This window comes from Scomber scombrus, unplaced genomic scaffold (assembly GCF_963691925.1).
Source record: "Scomber scombrus unplaced genomic scaffold, fScoSco1.1 SCAFFOLD_107, whole genome shotgun sequence".
Classification (NCBI taxonomy): domain Eukaryota; kingdom Metazoa; phylum Chordata; class Actinopteri; order Scombriformes; family Scombridae; genus Scomber; species Scomber scombrus.
Genome location: NW_026910253.1, coordinates 52501 through 78260, shown reverse-complemented (window position 1 = coordinate 78260; position 25760 = coordinate 52501). Strand labels below are relative to the sequence as shown.

At 41.8% G+C, this 25760-nt stretch overlaps 3 protein-coding genes across 4 annotated transcripts in view; 2 read left to right on the top strand and 1 right to left on the bottom strand.

Moving 5' to 3' along the window:
• The first annotated feature begins 1517 nt into the window (after positions 1 to 1517).
• Positions 1518 to 17502, top strand: LOC133976823 (equilibrative nucleoside transporter 1-like). Of its 2 annotated transcripts, XM_062415021.1 has the most exons (14): positions 1518 to 1800; positions 7782 to 7837; positions 8024 to 8105; positions 10052 to 10221; positions 11573 to 11712; positions 12038 to 12172; positions 12292 to 12389; positions 12472 to 12550; positions 13181 to 13248; positions 13359 to 13467; positions 15005 to 15090; positions 15191 to 15390; positions 16901 to 17025; positions 17490 to 17502. In XM_062415021.1, exons 2-13 carry the CDS (start codon positions 7812 to 7814, stop codon positions 17010 to 17012), a joined length of 1305 nt encoding a protein of 434 aa, XP_062271005.1. In that variant the 5' UTR covers positions 1518 to 1800; positions 7782 to 7811; the 3' UTR covers positions 17013 to 17025; positions 17490 to 17502. The 2 variants fall into 2 exon arrangements, with proteins under 2 accessions (XP_062271005.1, XP_062271006.1); XM_062415022.1 differs by lacking the exon at positions 17490 to 17502 and having other exon boundaries at positions 13184 to 13248; positions 16901 to 17162.
• A 3205-nt stretch (positions 17503 to 20707) lies between these two features.
• Positions 20708 to 22523, top strand: LOC133976822 (acylphosphatase-2-like). Its single transcript, XM_062415020.1, has 4 exons — positions 20708 to 21682; positions 22039 to 22055; positions 22145 to 22254; positions 22348 to 22523. Exons 1-4 carry the CDS (start codon positions 21589 to 21591, stop codon positions 22460 to 22462), a joined length of 336 nt encoding a protein of 111 aa, XP_062271004.1. The 5' UTR covers positions 20708 to 21588; the 3' UTR covers positions 22463 to 22523.
• A 2954-nt stretch (positions 22524 to 25477) lies between these two features.
• The window catches only part of tmem178a (transmembrane protein 178a), a 9338-nt gene continuing 9055 nt past the window's right edge, over positions 25478 to 25760 (bottom strand). The window contains exon 4 of the mRNA XM_062415023.1: positions 25478 to 25760. This exon is cut by the window's right edge and continues 920 nt beyond it. The gene's annotated coding sequence lies outside the window, so the exon portion shown is untranslated.

Sequence of the window (25760 nt, the reverse complement as noted above, 5' to 3'; positions counted from 1 at the left end):
ATAATTAAGAACATCCTGGGTTATGAAATACCTAAAGAATGTGGTGTTATGTACCTTGGGAACTTGAATCAATATGTCCTGGTCAAAGACAGATATTTAATAAAAATAGTACTGGTCACATGTAAAAAAACAATAACAAGAAGATGGTATAAGACCGAGCCACCAGCTGTGAATGAATGGCTAGAAATCATTAGAGAAGTCCATAACATGGAGAGAATGACATATAGACTTAGAATGAAGGAAAATGTTTTTGTGACTAAATGGGAGAAGTGGACCCGATGGGACACAGTTGGGAATACCTGAAATCTGTCTTATTCATATTTTTTCTCTTGGATCTGTATACAGTGTAATTTAACAATGGACACATGTAGACACGACTGCTGTACTTCTTTTTTTCTTATTCCTTTTTTTTTTTCCTTTTTGTTCTTTTTTCTCAGTTGTATCTGATTTTTCCAACTGCTCCACACGCAGAATGTAATTCATGGATCTACTGTATATGTATACCTTGTTGTTTACATGTGGAGATGGAAAATTTCAATAAAAATTTAAGTTTAAAAAAAAAAAAAATCTAACACTAACCTGAGTGGGTTAAGGTTTAAGGTTTAAGGTTTAAGGTTTAAGGGTTTAAGGGTTTAAGGGTTTAAGGGTTAAGAGTCTTTCCTTCTTTAAATCTAACACTAACCTGAGAGGGTTAAGGTTTAAGGGTTAAGGTTTAAGGGTTTAAGAGTTAAGGGTTTAAGGGTTTAAGGGTTTAAGGGTTAAGAGTCTTTCCTTCTTTAAATCTAACACTAACCTGAGAGGGTTAAGGTTTAAGGGTTAAGGTTTAAGGGTTTAAGGGTTTAAGAGTTATAGAGTCTTTCCTTCTTTAAATCTAACACTAACCTGAGTGGGTTAAGGTTTAAGGTTTAAGAGTTTAAGGGTTTAAGGGTTATAGAGTCTTTCCTTCTTTAAATCTAACACTAACCTGAGTGACATTCGGAGGAACTCTATCATTTCATTAGTACAACCCTTTTTTGTTGGTTATCTTAACTTTGCTCTACTGTTATCATATTGATGCATTTACACAGGAGCAAAGTGCATTTCACTCACTGTTATCAGAGGTCAAAGGTCAAAGGTTACTGCAGGCAGAAAGGGAAGAACAGATTCTGCTGAAACTGCAGCAGCAGGGACACGCACGAGGAGGAAGGTTTCTGAAAGAGGAAAAGGATTTTAAAAAGAGACTCACTACTAACTACAGAACAACATTTAACAGACTGAACAACATTTAACAGACTGAAGAACATTTAACAGACTGAAGAACATTTAACAGACTGAAGAACATTTAACAGACTGAACAACATTTAACAGACTGAAGAACATTTAACAGACTGAACAACATTTAACAGACTGAAGAACATTTAACAGACTGAACAACATTTAACAGACTGAACAACATTTAACAGACTGAAGAACATTTAACAGACTGAACAACATTTAACAGACTGAACAACATTTAACAGACTGAACAACATTTAACAGACTGAACAACATTTAACAGACTGAAGAACATTTAACAGACTGAACAACATTTAACACACTGAACAACATTTAACAGACTGAACAACATTTAACAGACTGAAGAACATTTAACAGACTGAACAACATTTAACACACTGAACAACATTTAACAGACTGAAGAACATTTAACAGACTGAACAACATTTAACAGACTGAATCTGATTGTTGTTGAAATTTAAACAACAGGAACAATTCTGTAAAAATTCAGAGAACATCTGGAACAACAACATTCAGCCAGCGAAGGTAAGCTTGCTTTCTTTCCTCTGATAGATATTATAAATATGATATAAATGATAGATATCATAGATATCATAGATATTATAGATATATAATATATATAATATATATGTTTATGTTCTGCAAGACAAACAGTTTGAACTGATTGAATTCTGAGTGCAGAAGAAAAAAAAACATGTGACAGTTTCAGTGTCACTTCCTCCATGTGCAACTCACAGTTTTCTGTGGATGCTGCATTCATGGAAACTCTGCAGGTTCCTATTCTGCACAGTGTCCCTGAATGCATCACACATGTTTCTGTGGATGCTGCATTCATGGAAACTCTGCAGGTTCCTATTCTGCACAGTGTCCCTGAATGCATCACACATGTTTCTGTGGATGCTGCATTCATGGAAACTCTGCAGGTTCCTATTCTGCATAGTGTCCCTGAATGCATCACAGGGTGTAGGGCTGTTGTGTTATTATAACATCATGTAGAAGTTATGGGGAGCGTTGCCATGGTAACGATGTATGCAGCTTTACTGTTTACGGCATCATCTTTCAAAAGTCTTGAGTCTTTTATTGTGAAATTTTAATTTGTGGTTTTCACAGTTTCAGTTCTGTTTTATTTCTCAGTGACAGACAGGAAGTGAAATTCAACATGTTTCACCAAAAACTGCTGCAGCTGCTGAGATTCACCTCCGTCACTATATAAACTGTCTCCATACATGTATTTATGTTTATATACATTAACACATGTACATCTTAATCTGCTGAAAACTTGAACCCAGTGGTTCTCAACATGTTTTGCCCCCCCCCACACCTCCCCTCCCCCCACCCACCCATAAACCAGATCAGGGTTAGGGTTCATGTTGTTTATTATTCTGTTATATCATTTAAACCCTTTTTAAACATCCATGTATAGAAATTATATTTATGGTGTGAAACAAAAGCAACGGTTAGACATTTGACATCCAAACTTTAGTTGAGTCTTGTTGTTGAGCAGCCAATCAGAACTAGTATTCTTATTAATTGTTGCCATGGAAACAAGGATAATGACTACTGGTAAGGGTTAAACCTTAATGATAATGTCTGTGAGCTATGCAGTAATCCAATCCAATATATATTATATATTATATATTATATATTATATATTATATATTATATATTATATATTATATTATATATTATATATTATATATTATATATTATATATTAAATCCAATCGATTGAATAATCAGACCTGCAGCAGTTAAATAAAATAACCCAGTTGAAAGGTTCGGTCCTCCCAGAGAAAAGTTTAAATTAAAACTATGGTCATCACAATATTCATTAATAAAATGCCATAAACACAAATTACACATCATTGGTAAAACTTACAGTGAATGAAAGTAAAGATAATAAAAGAATAAAAGGATATACCAACATTTAAAAAAGTCTAAATCATAAAATAAATTAAAGTTAAATCAATAAAATAAAATTAAAGCCAGGCTAAAAATGTATATCTTGAATTACAAATACTACAAAATAAAGGATTAAGGTTAATAATGATTAACTATAAAGGATTATTAATAAAGGAAATAATGATTTATTAAAGCAGGTCCATATACCCAGCAGGGTTAGGGTCCATATACCCAGCAGGGTTAGGGTCCTTATACCCAGCAGGGTTAGGGTCCATATACCCAGTAGGGTTAGGGTCCATATACCCAGCAGGGTTAGGGTCCATATACCCAGCAGGGTTAGGGTCCATATACCCAGCAGGGTTAGGGTCCATATACCCAGCAGGGTTAGGGTCCATATACCCAGCAGGGTTAGGGTCCATATACCCAGCAGGGTTAGGGTCCATATACCCAGCAGGGTTAGGGTCCATATACCCAGCAGGGTTAGGGTCCATATACCCAGCAGGGTTAGGGTCCATATACCCAGTAGGGTTAGGGTCCTTATACCCAGCAGGGTTAGGGTCCATATACCCAGTAGGGTTAGGGTCCATATACCCAGTAGGGTTAGGGTCCTTATACCCAGCAGGGTTAGGGTCCATATACCCAGCAGGGTTAGGGTCCATATACCCAGCAGGGGTTAGGGTCCATATACCCAGCAGGGTTAGGGTCCATATACCCAGCAGGGTTAGGGTCCATATACCCAGTAGGGTTAGGGTCCTTATACCCAGCAGGGTTAGGGTCCATATACCCAGTAGGGTTAGGGTCCATATACCCAGTAGGGTTAGGGTCCTTATACCCAGCAGGGTTAGGGTCCATATACCCAGCAGGGTTAGGGTCCATATACCCAGCAGGGTTAGGGTCCATATACCCAGTAGGGTTAGGGTCCATATACCCAGTAGGGTTAGGGTCCATATACCCAGCAGGGTTAGGGTCCATATACCCAGTAGGGTTAGGGTCCATATACCCAGTAGGGTTAGGGTCCATATACCCAGCAGGGTTAGGGTCCATATACCCAGCAGGGTTAGGGTCCTTATACCCAGCAGGGTTAGGGTCCATATACCCAGTAGGGTTAGGGTCCATATACCCAGCAGGGTTAGGGTCCATATACCCAGTAGGGTTAGGGTCCATATACCCAGTAGGGTTAGGGTCCATATACCCAGTAGGGTTAGGGTCCATATACCCAGCAGGGTTAGGGTCCATATACCCAGTAGGGTTAGGGTCCATATACCCAGCAGGGTTAGGGTCTATATACCCAGCAGGGTTAGGGTCCATATACCCAGCAGGGTTAGGGTCCATATACCCAGCAGGGTTAGGGTCCATATACCCAGCAGGGTTAGGGTCCATATACCCAGTAGGGTTAGGGTCCATATACCCAGCAGGGTTAGGGTCCATATACCCAGCAGGGTTAGGGTCCATATACCCAGTAGGGTTAGGGTCCATATACCCAGTAGGGTTAGGGTCCATATACCCAGCAGGGTTAGGGTCCATATACCCAGTAGGGTTAGGGTCCATATACCCAGCAGGGTTAGGGTCCATATACCCAGCAGGGTTAGGGTCCATATACCCAGCAGGGTTAGGGTCCATATACCCAGCAGGGTTAGGGTCCATACACCCAGCAGGGTTAGGGTCCATATACCCAGCAGGGTTAGGGTCCATATACCCAGCAGGGTTAGGGTCCATATACCCAGAAGGGTTAGGGTCCATATACCCAGTAGGGTTAGGGTCCATATACCCAGCAGGGTTAGGGTCCATATACCCAGCAGGGTTAGGGTCCATATACCCAGTAGGGTTAGGGTCCTTATACCCAGTAGGGTTAGGGTCCATATACCCAGCAGGGTTAGGGTCCATATACCCAGTAGGGTTAGGGTCCATATACCCAGCAGGGTTAGGGTCCTTATACCCAGTAGGGTTAGGGTCCATATACCCAGCAGGGTTAGGGTCCATATACCCAGCAGGGTTAGGGTCCATATACCCAGTAGGGTTAGGGTCCATATACCTAGCAGGGTTAGGGTCCATATACCCAGCAGGGTTAGGGTCCATATACCCAGCAGGGTTAGGGTCCTTATACCCAGCAGGGTTAGGGTCCATATACCCAGAAGGGTTAGGGTCCATATACCCAGCAGGGTTAGGGTCCATATACCCAGTAGGGTTAGGGTCCATATACCCAGCAGGGTTAGGGTCCATATACCCAGCAGGGTAAATGGACCCTCACCCTGGTCAGCTGATCCCAGGGACCTACTGGGTATATGGACCCTAACCCTACTGGGTATATGGGCTCTATAATGCCCCCAACCACCAAGTACAACAGGAAGTCAGCCATACTAGAGCAACTTCAAATGTGGTCAAGACTTTTAAAATGAAAAACTGAAAGCTTCAGCTTCCTGTTGCATGTTTGTCATGAAACAGGAAGCTGTGTCCCAAACGTCTCCGGCTCCATGAGTCCAGGCCTGAATATGAACATATCATCAAGTGATAGTTATGATGAACATCTGATTATTGTTTCATATGAATGTGTGATTTATTAATGGATATATTGGTTGATTCACTTATTGATAGCCAATCAATCAATCTTTATTTATAAAGCGCCAAATCACAACAAAGTCATCTCAAGGCTCTTTCCACATAGAGCAGGTCTAAACCGAACTCTGCAGGTTTCATTTAAAGAGACACAACATTCACACATGAGAGAAAAAACTCCCTTTAAACAGGAAGAACCCTCAGAACCAGAACCAGACTCACAGTGGGAGAACAGAGAGAGAGAGGAAGGAGAGAGAGAGAGAGAGAGGAAGGATAGGAAGGAGAGAGAGGAAGGAGAGAGAGAGAGAGAGGAAGGAGAGGAGAGAGAGAGAGAGAGAGGAAGGAGAGAGGGAGGTGAGGAGAGAGAGAGGAAGGAGAGGAGAGAGAGAGAGAGAGAGAGAGGAAGGAGAGAGAGAGAGGAAGGAGAGAGAGAGGAGAGAGAGGAGAGAGAGGAAGGATAGGAAGGAGAGAGAGGAAGGAGGGAGAGAGAGAGGAAGGAGAGGAGAGAGAGAGAGAGGAAGGAGAGAGAGAGAGAGAGAGGAAGGAGAGAGAGAGAGAGAGAGAGGAAGGAGAGGAGAGAGAGAGAGGAAGGAGAGAGAGAGGAGAGAGAGGAGAGAGAGGAAGGAGAGAGAGAGAGGAAGGAGAGGAGAGAGAGAGAGCGAGAGAGAGGGGAAGGAGAGAGAAGCACATTGAAGGTCCAGATTACCTGTGAGACCAGAAAGCACAGACAACTCCGGGGAAGAAGTTTAGCTTATTGATGCATTAATATACATGAATGTTAATGGATATAGACGATGGATAGAGAGAGAGGAGCAGTGCATCATGGGAGTCCCCCGGCAGTCTAAGCCTATAGCAGCATAAACTAGGAGCTGGAACCCTAAACGTAGAGAGGGTGTCTGCCCCCCCGACCCAATCTGGGAGATGGTTCCACAGGAGAGGAACCTGAGAACTGAAGGTTCTGCCTCCCATTCTACTTTTAGAGATATTAGGAACCACAAGTAGGCCTGCGTTCTGGGAGCGCAGTGTTCTAGTAGGTTCATAAGGTTCTATGAGCTGGGAGTGCAGTGTTCTAGTTGGTTCATAAGGTTCTATGAGCTGGGAGCGCAGTGTTCTAGTTGGTTCATAAGGTTCTATGAGCTGGGAGCGCAGTGTTCTAGTAGGTTCATAAGGTTCTATGAGCTGGGAGCACAGTGCTAGTAGGTTCATAAGGTTCTATGAGCTGGGAGCACAGTGTTCTAGTAGGTTCATAAGGTTCTATGAGCTGGGAGCGCAGTGTTCTAGTTGGTTTATAAGGTTCTATGAGCTTGGAGCGCAGTGTTCTAGTAGGTTCATAAGGTTCTATGAGCTGGGAGCGCAGTGTTCTAGTTGGTTCATAAGGTTCTATGAGCTGGGAGTGCAGTGTTCTAGTAGGTTCATAAGGTTCTATGAGCTGGGAGCGCAGTGTTCTAGTAGGTTCATAAGGTTGTATGAGCTGGGAGCGCAGTGTTCTAGTAGGTTCATAAGGTTCTATGAGCTGGGAGCACAGTGTTCTAGTTGGTTCATAAGGTTCTATGAGCTGGGAGCGCAGTGTTCTAGTAGGTTCATAAGGTTCTATGAGCTGGGAGCGCAGTGTTCTAGTAGGTTCATAAGGTTCTATGAGCTGGGAGCGCAGTGTTCTAGTTGGTTCATAAGGTTCTATGAGCTGGGAGCACAGTGTTCTAGTAGGTTCATAAAGTTCTATGAGCTCTTTCTAGTTCTAGTCAGAACGTGTGCAGCTGGACCAGCTGGAGAGTCTTTAGAGGTTTATTAGAGCAGTCTGATAATAATGAATTATAATAATCCAGCTTAGAAGGAACAAATGCATGTTCTAGTGTTTCAGCATCATTGTGCAGATGTTGCTGGAGGCAGAGTAGTTATATCATTATATCATCTGTTTCTAAGCACAATAAGTTTAATAACAGGAAGTTGCATCATCTAGGCCTTTATGTTCTTAATGCATTAAGTCAGGCTTGTTTTAGCTTGTTTGTCTTTATCAGCTTCTTAAACTCACTGAGTCGCTTCACGTGTCTGCAGGTGATCAGCTGATCAGTTCTTCACAGGAAAATGGCCGTCAGCTCACCGAGAGACAAGTGAGTCAAAACTATTTTAAATATTTTCTGTTCTAATGAAAAACAATCAATAAGATTCTTAACACTTAATGACACCATTAATATGAATGTTGCTATAATCATATAATTATTATATTTGCACTTATATAATACTTATTAATCATTATTGTTATAACAGTCATGCTGTAATATGCTTTTATTGTGAAGGTATCGGGGCGTCTGGCTGATCTTCTTCATGCTCGGTTTGGGAACGTTGCTTCCCTGGAACTTCTTCATGACTGCGACCATGGTGCGATATTATTTCCTTTCTGTCCTCCATCTAAACACATTATACTAACCCTAACCCTAACCAGAAGGACACAGACAGGATGGAGTTGGCTGCCCTTAAGGGATGGAGTTGGCTGCCTTTAAGGGATGGAGTTGGCTGTCTTTAAAGGATGGAGTTGGCTGCCTTTAAGGGATGGAGTTGGCTGTCTTTAAAGGATGGAGTTGGCTGTCTTTAAGGGATGGAGTTGGCTGTCTTTAAAGGATGGAGTTGGTTGTCTTTAAGGGATGGAGTTGGCTGTCTTTAAGGGATGGAGTTGGCTGTCTTTAATGGATGGAGTTGGCTGCCTTTAAGGGATGGAGTTGGCTGTCTTTAAGGGATGGAGTTGGCTGTCTTTAAGGGATGGAGTTGGCTGTCTTTAAGTGATGGAGTTGGCTGCCTTTAAGGGATGGAGTTGGCTGTCTTTAAGGGATGGAGTTGGCTGTCTTTAAGGGATGGAGTTGGCTGTCTTTAAGGGATGGAGTTGGCTGTCTTTAATGGATGGAGTTGGCTGCCTTTAAGGGATGGAGTTGGCTCCTGGTCCAATGAGTTTTTTTTAAGGGATGTCTGGGGATGTCCTTTGGGGGTGGGGGTATTGTCATGGACTCATTGTTTTTGGACTTTTGTTCAGCCCTTTTGGTCATGTGTTTTTTCTCTTATTTATAGTTGTGTTGTGGAAGTATGTTCAATACTGACCAGCTGGATTATGGATTTATTTTTTTTAAGATTTATTTTTGGTATTTTTTTGCCTTTATTTATACAGCAGCTGGCAGAGAAGCCGACAGGAAACAGGGAGAGAGAGGGGAATGACCTGCAGCATAGATCCCTTTATTATGGCCCTAACACTTGAACCACTCCATCACCACAACGCTCCATTTTGGACTTTTTAACAGATAGCTTTGTGAGAGTTAACCAGCTCTACTCACCCACCGGTTCCTGTCAAGGTTCTTGTCTCTCCTCCCTTCTTTACACTTTGTACATTAATGAGTGTTGCAGTACGTATAAAAACAGTCACATCTTAAAGTAAGTCTGTTATTCTTAGTCTTCTTGAAGTGAAGGTACAGGATGATGGGCTGGTGGATGACTTTGTGGCTTGGTGTGATGAGTCTAAATGTCTAAATGTCTCAAACATTAATGATCATTGACTTCATGAAGACAAGAACATTTAAATATAACATTCTACATACTACTTCTCTTTTAATGTTAAAGTTTTAACTCACTCTACGTTAGGTATTATTGCCTGCTTAGAGTACTCTGGTGGGGGGGGTTGTCTCATTTAAATACCAGGGACAGGGATCTTTGGGTAGTCAAAGAGCTGCATCTGCTCGGTCTTACAGGGTTCCTGAACATGTGGAATATTTAACTGTGTGGAGAGAGACTCAATATGATAGAGAGCCAGGGTTACGGTCTACCCAAACATTATTTGAGGTGATTTGTCTACTTGGGTTTGAAAATTCTGTTCAGCTGGCACTCTCACCATGAGGCAAGACTCCAATGTACATTTCATATGAGCTGCTGTATAAATATCATAACACTGATAACTGTAGCTTCAGTTCACTCCTCTTATGCAGAGCAGATAGTAGTGTTAATAAACCTGATAAGAGACAAAAGACAGGGGACATCCTGCAGCTCAGAGAAGTGCAGTCATACAAAGGAGCCAAAGACCTTTTCCTTTTCATGGACACAGAAAGTGTGACAGCAGCTGCTCATGGCTAGTTAGCTCTGCATTGATTGATACGCTGAGCGGTGGCCATTCTGAGTCCATGACCCTCACATAACACATTGCCATGAGTAGTCAATGTTTCCTAGTTGTTGCTCTCCTCACTCTTCTGCTGCATAGTTATTCTTTGACAAGCCAATTCATAAAGAAACAGAAGCATATCTCTCTATATTTTTGTGTTCATCTTCTCGCTGTCGTTCTTTCTCTCCAGTATTTCACCAGCCGTCTGAAGGACTCCTCATTGGTCAGGTCTTCAGCCAATGAGACAGAGGCAGGTGAGCAGCGCAGCGTCTTGGAGGCAAAATTCAACAATGTGATGACGTTGTGTGCCATGCTGCCACTGCTCATCTGCACCTGCCTCACTTCCTTCCTACACTCACTGTAAGTCCTCCAACACTGCTGGCACCAACAAAGAAGAAAAGTATTTATGTATTAGCATGTTATCAGCCCATTAAATGACCATCATTAGTAGTTATCAGGACTCATTGATCTGAGGTAGTATGGCCCTACTCTACCTCCCAATGGACTCAGTAGGGTATTATCGTCATGTTTGAGGTACAGGTCTATCTACCATAGTGCTTCTGACGTGACGAAGCTCAGTCCCTTTACAGGAGGAGGCGGGTACGGTGGATGGTTTGTTGGTTAGTTTTATGTCAAAAAACTACAAAAGCAGCAGGAGACAAACTTCTAATTATCATTTGGACCCAAACTGTAAACCTCCCCCAACCCTAACCAAATGTGCAGAAACCTAACCACAGCATTCTTACTACATAAAACATAATGACTGTGTGGCAGCATATTATTCACTATTCACCCACCAGTATGTGCCATGGTCCTGTTCCAGTGTCTGAAGCATTATAATGCTAGTTATAACTAGTGTTGCTTTGGTCAACGAAAATTATGACTAAATGTCGTCGTCAACGAACCTTTATCACGTAACGAAAACGAGACGAGACGCAACGTAAATCCTGGTCATGTGACGATAACTATAATTAAATATATAATGCAATATTGTTGGCGAATAAAAACGAGACTAAATGTGGTTTACAAAATAAAGACTCTGCTAAAATGTCTCTTCATTTTCGTTGACTAAAACGAGACGAAATGTTATAACGTTATTTCGTCTCGTTTAGTCGCGTTGTTTCTATTATTTCTGTTTCCTGTGTCTCACTTCGACGTCACTTCCTCAATCCCCACTCGCAGCATTATTTAGAAGATGCAGCTGCAGTAGGTTAGCGAAGGTTAGCGTTAACGACAGACAACTGACACAGAGAACGGGACGATGGCCGGCCAGACGGGGTTATTCTGGAGTCTATAATAATAATAATATAATAATACGACCACCTTGTTTGAATTGTGAAATGTGTTTGGCTAAAAGAACAGGACTGGGTTAAATAGAGTTGCATTACTAAAAAGAGACAAAAATACAATTTTCATTGACAAAAACTAGACTAAAACAGTCAGATAAATTTGACTAAAATAAGACTAAATCAGACTTTTAGTCGACTGAAACTTGACTAAACTAAAAAGAGTATGAACGTGACTAAAACTAATAAAAACTAAAATGACAGCTTGACACAAAGACTAGAATAAGACTAAAATTAAAACAGGCCGCCAAAAACAACACTAGTTATAACAACTGATAACTGCCGCTTAATGAGCTGATAACATCTAAAATAAGTTGTCAGAGGCTGAGCTACATATCTTTGAAAGAGTTTTTTGTTCCTAACAGGGTTTCCCAGAAGCTGCGTGTGATGGGCAGTCTGCTGATCATTATGATCGTCTTCATGCTCACTGCCGTTCTCGTCAAAGTTCCTCTGGAACCGCTACCCTTCTTCTCCGTAACCATGGTGAAAATCGTCATTATCAACTGTGAGTCGCAAATCCAGATTCTGGTCTCACTTTTCTATAAAATGTGGAGCGTTGCATTGTGGGATAGTTAGCAGACAGTCAACCAGTTACACAAAAAGAAGTGTAATTTTAGTTTGTTTGTTTGTCACAGCATTTGGCCCTCTGTTTATTGGTCCCTGTGTTTATTGGTCCCTCTGTTTATTGGTCCCTGTGTTTATTTGTGTGTTTGTTTGTGTTTATGTGTGTGTGTGTGTGTATGTGTGTGTGTGTGTGTGTTTGTTTTTATGTGTGTGTGTGTGTTTGTGTCTGTGTGTGTGTTTATGTTTTATGTGTGTGTGTGTTGCAGCGTTTGGGGCCGTGCTGCAGGGCAGCCTCTTCGGGATGGCCGGCTTGCTTCCAGCTTCGTACACGACTCCCATCATGAGCGGTCAGGGACTCGCTGGAACGTTTGCAGCCTTCGCCATGATCTGCGCCATCGCAAGTCTGATCAATATCAATACTCAATAATAGTCTGTCTGTTTATTACAGATTCATTATATGTCCATCTGTGTTGACCTCAATACTGATATTGTAAACATGTTTTCTACTTCTCACCTGCAGGTGGTTCGGAGATGCAGGATGCTGCGTTTGGTTATTTCATCACAGCCTGTGTTGTTATTTTTTTGTCCATCATGTGCTATGTCATGCTTCCTAAACTGGTAAAACTCTACACCTGAAACACACTGGTAGATTTTTTACTTATTTCAATAAGATTGAAATGTTTCATGTTTGTGTTTGTAGGAGTTTTTCCAGTTTTATCAGGAGAGACAGAACAAGCAGAGATCAGAGGAGGAGAATTCTTTCAAACTGACCGACAAAGGTACAACGTAAACACATCCACACTCTGACCCATAACACCCATTACAGCAAAACTCAACTTTAACTTATGTCTAGATTAGTTTACCTCAGGCAGGGGGTCGGGGGGCTGGAACGAGGGACGTATGGAGGACGACTGGGATAGTTTTAGGGTTAGGACAGAAGGCCAGTACTGCTACCGGCAGTACCCTAACCCTAACCCTGACAACCGGGGGGGCAGGAATCGCTGACAGAAGCTGGGAGGAAGATGATGAGCTTTAAATGAAATGTAGTTACAGCTGATAGATGTCTCAGGTTACATTTTTCTGCTAATTATACCTTTAAACACATGCGCCCTTTCAAAATAACACGAAACCTTTTAAAGCCAAATCACACAAGTAACAGCACTGCCGTAACTGTCCGAACCCTAAAAACATCACTGTAATATGAAGAAAGCTCAAAAACATGATTCTTAATTTCTGTCCTTAGTCTGGAGGAAGAGACAAAGCTTTCATTTCATTATTCAGTTTATTAATAATAAAATATTTCTGTCATTTGATGTCAAGGATTAAACATCCTAAATTTAAAGTGACACTAACTTTCTCTGAATCACCTCGTCCTCCTTCCTCTCCTTCTTCTTCTTCTTCTTCTTCAGCAGGAGGAGATGAAGCAGGCGAGCAGAACGAACATCAGAACGTCTCCATGATGAAAATCTTTAAGAAGGTCAGACAAAGAAAATGTTCTGAAATATTTATCTAAATAATTAATACAGAAAACAATCAATAACCGGTTATAATGTAAAAGGAACCTTAGTGACGCTGTGCTGCGTTCAGGTGTGGCTGCTGGCTCTGAGCGTCTGCTTCACCTTCACCGTGACCATCGGCACGTTTCCCGCCATCACTGCCGACACTAAATCCACCGTCGCTGCCGGAGGCTCCTGGGGTGAGTCACATGACACACAGTCACACGACGACACACGGTCACACGACGACACATGACGACACGGTCACATGACGACACACGGTCACATGACGACACGGTCACACGACACACGGTCACATGACGACACACGGTCACATGACGACACGGTCACACGACACACGGTCACATGACGACACACGGTCACATGACACACGGTCACACGATGACACACGGTCACACGACGACACACGGTCACACGACGACACACGGTCACACGGTCACACGATGACACGATGACACACGGTCACATGACACACGGTCACACGGCACACGGTCACACGGCACACGGTCACACGACACACGGTCACACGACACACGGTCACATGACGACACACGGTCACACGGCACACGGTCACATGACGACATGGTCACACGACACTCGGTCACACGACACACGGTCACACGACACACGGTCACACGACACTCGGTCACACGACGACACACGGTCACATGACACACGGTCACACGACGACACACGGTCACATGACGACATGGTCACACGACGACACAAGGTCACACGACGACACACGATGACACACGGTCACACGACGACACACGGTCACACGATGACACACGGTCACACGACACACGGTCACACGATGACACACGGTCACACGATGACACACGGTCACACGATGACACACGATGACACACGGTCACACGACGACACACGGTCACATGACACACGGTCACACGATGACACACGGTCACACGACGACACACGGTCACACGACGACACACAGTCACACGATGACACACGGTCACATGACACACGGTCACATGACGACACACAGTCACACGATGACACACGGTCACATGACACACGGTCACACGACGACACACGGTCACATGACACACGGTCACACGACGACACACGGTCACACGACACACGGTCACATGACACACGGTCACACGGCCACACGACGACACACGGTCACATGACACACGGTCACACGATGACACACGGTCACACGACGACACACGGTCACATGACACACGGTCACACGGCCACACGACGACACACGGTCACATGACACACGGTCACACGATGACACACGGTCACACGACGACACACGGTCACATGACACACGGTCACACGATGACACACGGTCACACGACGACACACGGTCACACGACGACACACGGTCACACGACGACACACGGTCACACGACACACGGTCACACGACGACACACGGTCACACGACGACACACGGTCACACGACACACGGTCACACGGCCACACGACGACACACGGTCACATGACACACGGTCACATGACGACACACGGTCACATGACACACGGTCACACAACGACACACGGTCACATGACGACACACGGTCACATGACACACGGTCACATGACACACGGTCACATGACACACGGTCATACGACGACACACAACGACACGCAACGACACACGGTCACATGACGTCAGTCCGCCTGTAGTTGCGTGTGATTGGTCAGCTGATGTCAGTGTGACTTCCTGTGTTTGACAGACAGGTACTTCGTCCCGGTCAGCTGCTTCCTGCTCTTTAACCTGTGTGACTGGGGGGGGCGGAGCCTGACGGCGGTCTGCATGTGGGTGAGTTTCTGGGTCCTGGTCCCACACCGCCAAAATAAAATACATATTACATCATCAGTGATTAACCATCATGTGTTGTCTCTTCCTGTCATGTGACCAGCCGGGGAAGGACAGCCGGCTGCTGCCATTGGCCATCGTTGCTCGCCTCGTCTTCCCGCCGCTCTTCATGCTTTGTAACGTCCAGCCGCGTCTCAACCTTCCCGTCTTCTTCCACCACGACGCCGTCTTCATCGTCCTCATGGTGCTGTTCGCCTTCAGTAACGGATACCTGGCGTCTCTGTGCATGTGCTTCGGCCCAAAGTAACCCGCTACACTACAGCATCACTTCATATATCTATATGTATATATATATATATTATATATACTTTATATACTTTATATGCTTTATATGCTTTATATATACATATATATATAAAGCATATAAAGTTTATAAACTGTACAGTATATATTCTTTATATTATTGACTGTTATTATCCAACATCATGTCACAATAATTATATAAATATGTAAAATATAAATATATATAATATATAAATCTATAAAATGTATAAATATATAAACTGTATAAATATATAAAATATAAATATATAAAATATAAATATATAAAATGTATAAATATATATAATGTATAAATATATAAAATATAAATATATAAAATGTATAAATATATAAACTGTATAAATATATAAACTGTATAAATATATAAAATGTATAAATATATATAATATATAAATATGTAAAATATATATAAAATATAAATATATAAAATCTATAAATATATAAAATATATAAATATATATAATATATAAAATATAAATATATATAAAATATAAATCTATAAAATCTATAAATATATAAAATATAAATATATAAAATGTATAAATATATAAAATGTATAAATATATAAAATGTATAAATATATAAAATGTATAAATATATAAACTGTATAAATATATATAATATAAATATATAAACTGTATAAATATATAAACTGTATAAATATATATAATATAAATATATATAATATATAAATATATAAAATATAAATATATAAACTGTATAAATATATATAATATAAATATATATAATATATAAATATATATAATATAAATATATATAATATATAAATATATAAAATATAAATATATAAACTGTATAAATATATATAATATAAATATATATAATATAAATATATATAATATAAATATATATAATATAAATATATATAAAATATAAATATATATAATATAAATATATATAATATAAATATATATAATATAAATATATATAATATAAATATATATAAAATATATATAATATAAATATATATAATATATAAATATATATAATATAAATATATATAATATAAATATATATAATATATAAATATATAAAATATAAATATATAAACTTTATAAATATATATAATATAAATATATATAATATATAAATATATATAATATAAATATATATAATATAAATATATATAATATAAATATATATAAAATATAAATATATATAATATAAATATATATAAAATATAAATATATATAATATAAATATATATAATATAAATATATATAATATAAATATATATAAAATATAAATATATATAATATAAATATATATAATATAAATATATATAATATAAATATATATAATATAAATATATATAATATAAATATATATAAAATATAAATATATATAATATAAATATATATAATATAAATATATATAATATAAATATATATAATATAAATATATATAATATATAAGCACTATGATGATATTGAACATCTCTGATTTACAGGAAAGTTCTTCCTCATGAAGCAGAGTCAGCCGGCGTCATCATGGCCTTCTTCCTGTCGCTGGGGCTGGCACTGGGAGCGGGACTGTCCTTCCTGCTCAGAGCACTGGTTTAACTGGTTTAACTGGTTTAAACCACTACAACTACTGGTTTAACTGGTTTAAACCACTACTACTACCGGTTTAACTGGAATATAACCACTACAACTACTGGTTTAACTGGTTTAAACCACTACAACTACTGGTTTAACTGGAATATAACCACTACAACTACTGGTTTAACTGGTTTAAACCACTACAACTACTGGTTTAACTGGAATATAACCAGTTTATTACTGGTTTAAAGTGCTACTACTGGTTTAACTGGAATATAACCAGTTTATTACTGGTTTAAAGTGCTACTACTGGTTTAACTGGAAAATAACCCGTTAATTATTTATTTAAAGTGTATTCCTAACTTCTACAACAGCATTTAAGGTACATATGAAACTGCACAACACTGAACTACAGAATAACATGAGGATCAACTGGAACATAACCAGTTTATTACTGGTTTAACTGGAAAATAACCAGTTTATTACTGGTTTAACTGGAACATAACCAGTTTATTACTGGTTTAAACCACTACTACTGGTTTAACTGGAACATAACCAGTTTATTACTGGTTTAACTGGAACATAACCAGTTTATTACTGGTTTAACTGGAAAATAACCAGTTTATTACTGGTTTAAACCACTACTACTGGTTTAACTGGAAAATAACCAGTTTATTACTGGTTTAAACCACTACTACTGGTTTAACTGGAACATAAGTTTATTACTGGTTTAACTGGAAAATAACCAGTTTATTACTGGTTTAACTGGAACATAACCAGTTTATTACTGGTTTAAACCACTACTACTGGTTTAACTGGAACATAACCAGTTTATTACTGGTTTAACTGGAACATAGCCAGTTTATTACTGGTTTAAACCACTACTACTGGTTTAACTGGAAAATAACCAGTTTATTACTGGTTTAACTGGAACATAACCAGTTTATTACTGGTTTAAACCACTACTACTGGTTTAACTGGAACATAACCAGTACAGGAAGCACATGTATGATATTCAGTTACAGATATATCAACATGTTTCTGACGAGCTGGAAGCAGACGAACATTTGAACAGTTACACATCAGTAAATATAAACAAAATGAATTTAAAAATGTATTTCACAGTTTTATTAAAATATATAATTTACATTATAAATGATAACAGACTTTATTTGTCCTGCTTGTGTCTCAGAGATTTATAATAATAACATAATTATTAATATATATTGTTTAACATATAATCAATACACAGTGACACTATGGTTAATGATGTGGGTACTCACCTGGTTAGTAATCAAATATGTAAGAATACTGTGATGTAATAATCTGGATTAAAGAATCATGAGTTTTTATTTGTATTAAACATTTTTATCATTTAGACTGAAGTGTGGCTGTATGATAATAACATGAAAATCAATATATTTATCAGAAATGATCACACAGCCATCGTGGAATAAGTATGAAACTAATTATTAAATAAATATTTCTATGAAAACTCGACAATGACTAAAGGTCTGTCCACACTGAACGATAACTATAAATAAACAGCTGATTAACAGTAAGGTAATGTGTGTTAGTACAGTAACAAAGCTTCTTGGTAATAAATGTCCTACGGTTTATTTCCCTTTTAAATGGAGCCTCATTAGTAAGGGTTAGTAAGGGTTAGTGAGGGTTAGGGTTAGGAAGGGTTAGTAAGGGTTAGTGAGGGTTAGGAAGGGTTAGTAAGGGTTAGTAAGGGTTAGTGAGTATTAGGAAGGGTTAGGGTTAGTAAGGGTTAGGGTTAGTGAGGGTTAGGGTTAGGAAGGGTTAGTAAGGGTTAGTAAGGGTTAGTGAGGGTTAGGAAGGGTTAGGGTTAGTAAGGGTTAGTGAGGATTAGGGTTAGTAAGGGTTAGTGAGGGTTAGGGTTAGTGAGGGTTAGGAAGGGTTAGGGTTAGTAAGGGTTAGTAAGGGTTAGTGAGGGTTAGTAAGGGTTAGTGAGGGTTAGGGTTAGTGAGGGTTAGGAAGGGTTAGGGTTAGTAAGGGTTAGTGAGGGTTAGGAAGGGTTAGTAAGGGTTAGGGTTAGTGAGGGTTAGGAAGGGTTAGTAAGGGTTAGTGAGGGTTAGGAAGGGTTAGTAAGGGTTAGTAAGGGTTAGTGAGGGTTAGGAAGGGTTAGTAAGGGTTAGTGAGGATTAGGAAGGGTTAGGGTTAGTAAGGGTTAGTAAGGGTTAGTAAGGGTTAGGGTTAGTAAGGGTTAGGGTTAGTAAGGGTTAGTAAGGGTTAGTGAGGGTTAGTGAGGGTTAGGGTTAGTAAGGGTTAGTGAGGGTTAGGAAGGGTTAGGGTTAGTAAGGGTTAGTGAGGGTTAGGGTTAGGAAGGGTTAGTAAGGGTTAGTGATGGTTAGGGAGGGTTAGGAAGGGTTAGTAAGGGTTAGGAAGGGTTAGTAAGGGTTAGGGTTAGTGAGGGTTAGGGTTAGGAAGGGTTAGTAAGGGTTAGTTAGGGTTAGTAAGGGTTAGGAAGGGTTAGTAAGGGTTAGTGAGGGTTAGGAAGGGTTAGTGAGGGTTAGTAAGGGTTAGTAAGGGTTAGGGTTAGTAAGGGTTAGTAAGGGTTAGTGAGGGTTAGGAATGGTTATTGAGGGTTAGTGAGGGTTATTGAGGGTTAGTAAGGGTTATTGAGGGTTATTGAGGGTTAGTAAGGGTTAGTGAGGGTTATTGAGGGTTAGTAAGGGTTAGTGAGGGTTAGGAATGGTTATTGAGGGTTAGTAAGGGTTAGTAAGGGTTAGTAAGGGTTATTGAGGGTTAGTAAGGGTTAGTGAGGGTTATTGAGGGTTAGTAAGGGTTAGTGAGGGTTAGTAAGGGTTAGTAAGGGTTAGTGAGGGTTATTGAGGGTTAGTAAGGGTTAGTGAGGGTTATTGAGGGTTAGTAAGGGTTAGTGAGGGTTAGTAAGGGTTAGTAAGGGTTAGTGAGGGTTATTGAGGGTTAGTAAGGGTTAGTGAGGGTTAGTAAGGGTTAGTAAGGGTTAGTGAGGGTTATTGAGGGTTAGTAAGGGTTAGTGAGGGTTATTGAGGGTTAGTAAGGGTTAGTGAGGGTTATTGAGGGTTAGTAAGGGTTAGTGAGGGTTAGGAATGGTTATTGAGGGTTAGTGAGGGTTATTGAGGGTTAGTAAGGGTTATTGAGGGTTAGTAAGGGTTAGTGAGGGTTATTGAGGGTTAGTAAGGGTTAGTGAGGGTTAGGAATGGTTATTGAGGGTTAGTAAGGGTTAGTAAGGGTTAGTAAGGGTTATTGAGGGTTAGTAAGGGTTAGTAAGGGTTATTGAGGGTTATTGAGGGTTAGTAAGGGTTAGTGAGGGTTATTGAGGGTTAGTAAGGGTTAGTGAGGGTTAGGAAGGGTTAGGGTTATCTGGTAACGGTGCTGTTCCTCCAGCAGGGGGAGGAGCTGCCATGCTGTTCCATTGTTCCTCCAGCAGGGGGAGGTAACAGGGCTGTTCCTCCAGCAGGGGGAGGTAACGGGGCTGTTCCATCCTTCCTCCAGCAGGGGGAGGTAACGGGGCTGTTGCATCGTTCCTCCAGCAGGGAGAGGTAACGGGGCTGTTCCATTGTTCCTCCAGCAGGGGGAGGTAACGGGGCTGTTCCTCCAGCAGTGGGAGGTAATGGGGCTGTTGCATCGTTCCCCCAGCAGGGGGAGGTAACGGGGCTGTTGCATCGTTCCTCCAGCGGGGGGGATAATGGGGCTGTTGCATCGTTCCTCCAGAAGGGGGAGGTAACGGGGCTGTTGCATCGTTCCTCCAGCAGGGGGAGGTAATGGGGCTGTTGCATCGTTCCTCCAGCAGGGGGAGGTAACGGGGCTGTTGCATCGTTCCTCCAGCAGGGGGAGGTAACTAGGCTGTTCCATCGTTCCTCCAGCACGGGGAGGTAACGGGGCTGTTCCATCATTCCTCCAGCAGGGGGAGGTAACGGGGCTGTTGCATCGTTCCTCCAGCACGGGGAGGTAACGGGGCTGTTGCATCGTTCCTCCAGCAGGGGGAGGTAACGGGGCTGTTGCATCGTTCCTCCAGCAGGGGGAGGTAACGGGGCTGTTCCATCCTTCCTCCAGCAGGGGGAGGTAACGGGGCTGTTCCATTGTTCCTCCAGCAGGGGGAGGAGCTGCCAGGCTGTTGTGGCTGTGTATGGTTCTTCCTCACACTACTGAGGCTCAATAGTTGTTAAACTGTTTCTTCAGACTTCAGTCGTCCACCAAACAAAAGTCAACAGCAGAATGTTTTTATATATATTATATATACATACAGCAAAGTGTGTGTGTGTGTGTGTGTGTGTGTGTGTGTGTGTGTGTGTGTGTGTGTAAAGTTAACACTTTAGGAAACGTTTTGGTCTTTTTTTTGTTTTTGTTTTTTTAAACTTTGTTTTAATTATTTAGGAATGTGTAATGTGTCAAATTAAAAGCCCAAATGACCAAAATATAAAATACCTTCAAAATAAAAGAAAAGAATGGCAGTTAAATGTGATGTTTTATTTTGTAAAGCACCACAGGAAGCTGCTGATGAGGAAGTGGTGCTTTTATTTTGACGGTTGTGTTTTAAATAGCAGGGATAAAAATAAACTGCTGAGTTCATTTAAGGTGGACTGACATGTTCCTGCCTCTGCTCTTATTCCTGCTCAGCGTCGTCATGACCCAACAAACACTCACTTCTGTTGATTTTGAGGTTTTTGGGAATGTGCAGGGTAGGTCAAAGGTCACCTGTATGTTAGTGTGTCTTTATGACGTCATCAAACCTTATGGATGTTTCCTATCTGTACATTTCATAGTAGCTTATCTTTCTCTCTCTCTTTATATATGTATATATTCTATAATCTATAATCTATAGTCTGTATATAATATATAATCTATAGTCTGTATATAATCTATAATCAAGGTCTTTGTAAAAATATATTATATATTATTGATTATCTGTGGTTACTGTGATGTCATCGTGGTTATTGATTATCTGCGGTTACAGTGATGTCATCGTGGTTATTGATTATCTGTGGTAACTGTGATGTCATCGTGGTTATTGATGGTGTTTTTTGTCTGTTTTCAGGTGTTTGCTTCAGAATGGTGAGCTGGTGACGAAGATATCTGTGAATTCATATGTATGTGTATGTATGATGATGATGATGATGATGATGATGTCACCTGTTGGTCAGTACACAGAGGAGGAGGGGCGGAGTCTGGGTCTGAGCGGCTGGGTGAAGAACACCAGGCAGGGCTCTGTGATTGGTCAGGTTCAGGGACCTGCAGACAGAGTCAGTGAGATGTAAGTGAGACCTTTGAGTGATGCCGAAGCTCTTGAACAAGGTCATGTAGACTTCCTCTGAGTCCTCCTGTCTTCTTCTTCATGTGTTTTCAGGAAGTACTGGCTGGAGCATGTGGGCAGCCCGAGCTCTCGGATCGACCGCGCCGTTTTCTCGAACCAGAAAGACATTTCCAAACTGGAGCTGCACGGCTTCTCCACACGCTACTGAGAATGCTCACACAGACCTCCTGTTGTTACAATAAATTAATAAAAACTGTAGAAGAAGAAAAGCTGCATGTGTGAACAGGAAGTAGTTAATTTATCTGACGTTTTTTAGTGCCCCCCTCAGGACACACTGAGCATATTATTGAGCCACCAGCAGGGGGGGCTAGCAGGGTTTAAACTGTGGGTTAGAGTTACCCTGAACCCTGAAGTGCTGAAAGGTGATCAATAAAATCCTCAACAACAAAGACACACAGAAAAGATAACAATAAAAGAAAACAAACTGTATCACCTTACCATACCACCTTAACATACCACTTTACCATACCACCTTAACATGCCACCTTACCATACCATCTTAACATACCACCTTAACATGCCACCTTACCATACCATCTTACCATACCACCTTAACATGCCACCTTAATATACCACAGTAACATACCACCTTGAAATACCACCTTAACATACCATCTTAACCCTAACCCTCTCTGGCCGCTCTGGGGTTTGGAAGTTGATTAGCAGACTGCAGCAGAAGGAGATTACCGGCAGAGTCCAGGCAGGAAGCTCTGTGGTTCTGGTCCAAGGCCAACAGGAAAGAGAGGAAGGAACTGGTGCTGACAGGCCTGGAGCTAAAAGATGAAGGCTGTAGTACAGGGACGCCGTCGGAGCTGGACACCGTGGGAAGGATTTTCCGGCAGGAACCTCAGCATGGCGACACGACCGGTTCTTGGGCAGGTTGGTCGAGGTGCTGGAGAGGCGCAGACTGGACTAACCCTAACCCGTCACATCCGGTTCATCAGAGAAGGCGGGGGCGATTCAGGCGTCCCACCGAGAGTTTCACTAAGGGCAGGTATCGCTGCTCCGGACTACAGCACGAGAGTCGACCTCAGCAGGGAGCTCCAGGTCCCCACGGAGACAACCAGCACAAGCCCCCGTCCAACATACCGATGTGGACCAGCAGCACCAAGACCGTGCTCTTCATCAAGCTAACTGTCCCATCAGAGGACGGGATACAGGAGAAGAAGAGGCTGAAGTATTCAGAACTCGCTGCTGAGTGCAAGCAGGTGGGCTGGAGAACCACCCTCTATCCGGTGGAGGAGGGATGGGTTAGAGAACCACCCTCTATCCGGTGGAGGAGGGATGCCGTGGCTTTGTCTACAGCCGTTCGCCTCATGAGGCACGGGGGAGTAACGGCTCTCAAAGTCTTAACTGAAGAGGAGCAGCTTCTGGCTCTGGGTTAGTTGAAAGGATGAGCGTTGGGGTAACCCAGCCCGAAGGCTCTCTGCAGAGGTGACAGGGACACTGCTCCTCCATCAGGGATAGTACCTGGTACCTGCTGCTCCATCAGGGATAGTACCTGGTACCTGCTGCTCCATCAGGGATAGTACCTGGTACCTGCTGCTCCATCAGGGATAGTACCTGGTACCTGCTCCTCCATCAGGGATAGTACCTGGTACCTGCTGCTCCTCCATCAGGGATAGTACCTGGTACCTGCTGCTCCATCAGGGATAGTACCTGGTACCTGCTGCTCCATCAGGGATAGTACCTGGTACCTGCTGCTCCATCAGGGATAGTACCTGGTACCTGCTCCTCCATCAGGGATAGTACCTGGTACCTGCTGCTCCATCAGGGATAGTACCTGGTACCTGCTCCTCCATCAGGGATAGTACCTGGTACCTGCTCCTCCATCAGGGATAGTACCTGGTACCTGCTGCTCCATCAGGGATAGTACCTGGTACCTGCTCCTCCATCAGGGATAGTACCTGGTACCTGCTGCTCCATCAGGGATAGTACCTGGTACCTGCTGCTCCATCAGGGATAGTACCTGGTACCTGCTGCTCCATCAGGGATAGTACCTGGTACCTGCTCCTCCATCAGGGATAGTACCTGGTACCTGCTGCTCCATCAGGGATAGTACCTGGTACCTGCTGCTCCATCAGGGATAGTACCTGGTACCTGCTGCTCCATCAGGGATAGTACCTGGTACCTGCTGCTGCTCCATCAGGGATAGTACCTGGTACCTGCTGCTCCATCAGGGATAGTACCTGGTACCTGCTGCTCCTCCATCAGGGATAGTACCTGGTACCGGCAGTGATGAAAGAGGCTCAGCAGAGACATTTATAGAAGAGGAAAATTTAAATGAAGGTTAAAAATGTTTCATTGTGTAAACAAAGTGAAACAGACTCAGTGTGATGTTTACATTGTTTATTTGTTTATTTGATTTTATTTACATCAGAAGACTGAAGAGACACTAAGCGTCCAGCAGAGGGCAGCACAGGTATCAGAGGGTATCGGAGGGTATCAGAGGGTATCAGAGGGTATCTGAGGGTATCGGAGGGTATCAGAGGGTATCTGACGGTATCGGAGGGTATCAGAGGGTATCGGAGGGTATCAGAGGGTATCAGAGGGTATCGGAGGGTATCAGAGGGTATCGGAGGGTATCTGACGGTATCGGAGGGTATCAGAGGGTATCGGAGGGTATCAGAGGGTATCAGAGGGTATTGGAGGGTATCAGAGGGTATCGGAGGGTATCAGATGGTATCAGAGGGTATCGGAGGGTATCGGAGGGTATCTGACGGTATCGCAGGGTATCAGAGGGTATCTGAGGGTATCTGAGGGTATCTGAGGGTATCGGAGGGTATCGCAGGGTATCGGAGGGTATCGGAGGGTATCGGAGGGTATCGGAGGGCATCTGCTGAGCAGACACCACTGAAGTTTTTCTGAATCAACACAAAAAGCACCGAGCAGTTTATACACCTGGATCCTCCTGGGTAATCATGTGATCATGTGATCATGTGATCATGTGATCATGTGATCAGGTGATCATGTGATCAGGTGATCATGTGATCATGTGATCATGTGATCATGTGATCTGGTGATCATGTGATCATGTGATCATGTGATCAGGTGATCTGGTTCAGCTTTAAACAGTTTAAGTTCAGTCAAATTTAAAAAACACTAAACTTTATTTACAGTCTGAGAGTTAACGCTCTGCCAACCCCCCCCCCCCCCCCCCCCCACTGTGGTCACATGATTCATACAATAAACACGTGACTTTAAACACGTGACTTTAAACACGTGACTTTAAACACGCTTCACAGTCTCAACACGTCATTTATCTGCAGCATTAATACATTATTATTATTATTATTATTATTTACATTAGTGACATGAAGCACTGACCCACTGATGTGATTATTTATAATATTTATAATTATTAACCTCCAGGTTCACCTGAGTGTGTATCAGTGTGTGTGTATCAGTGTGTGTATCAGTGTGTGTGTATCAGTGTGTGTGTCTGT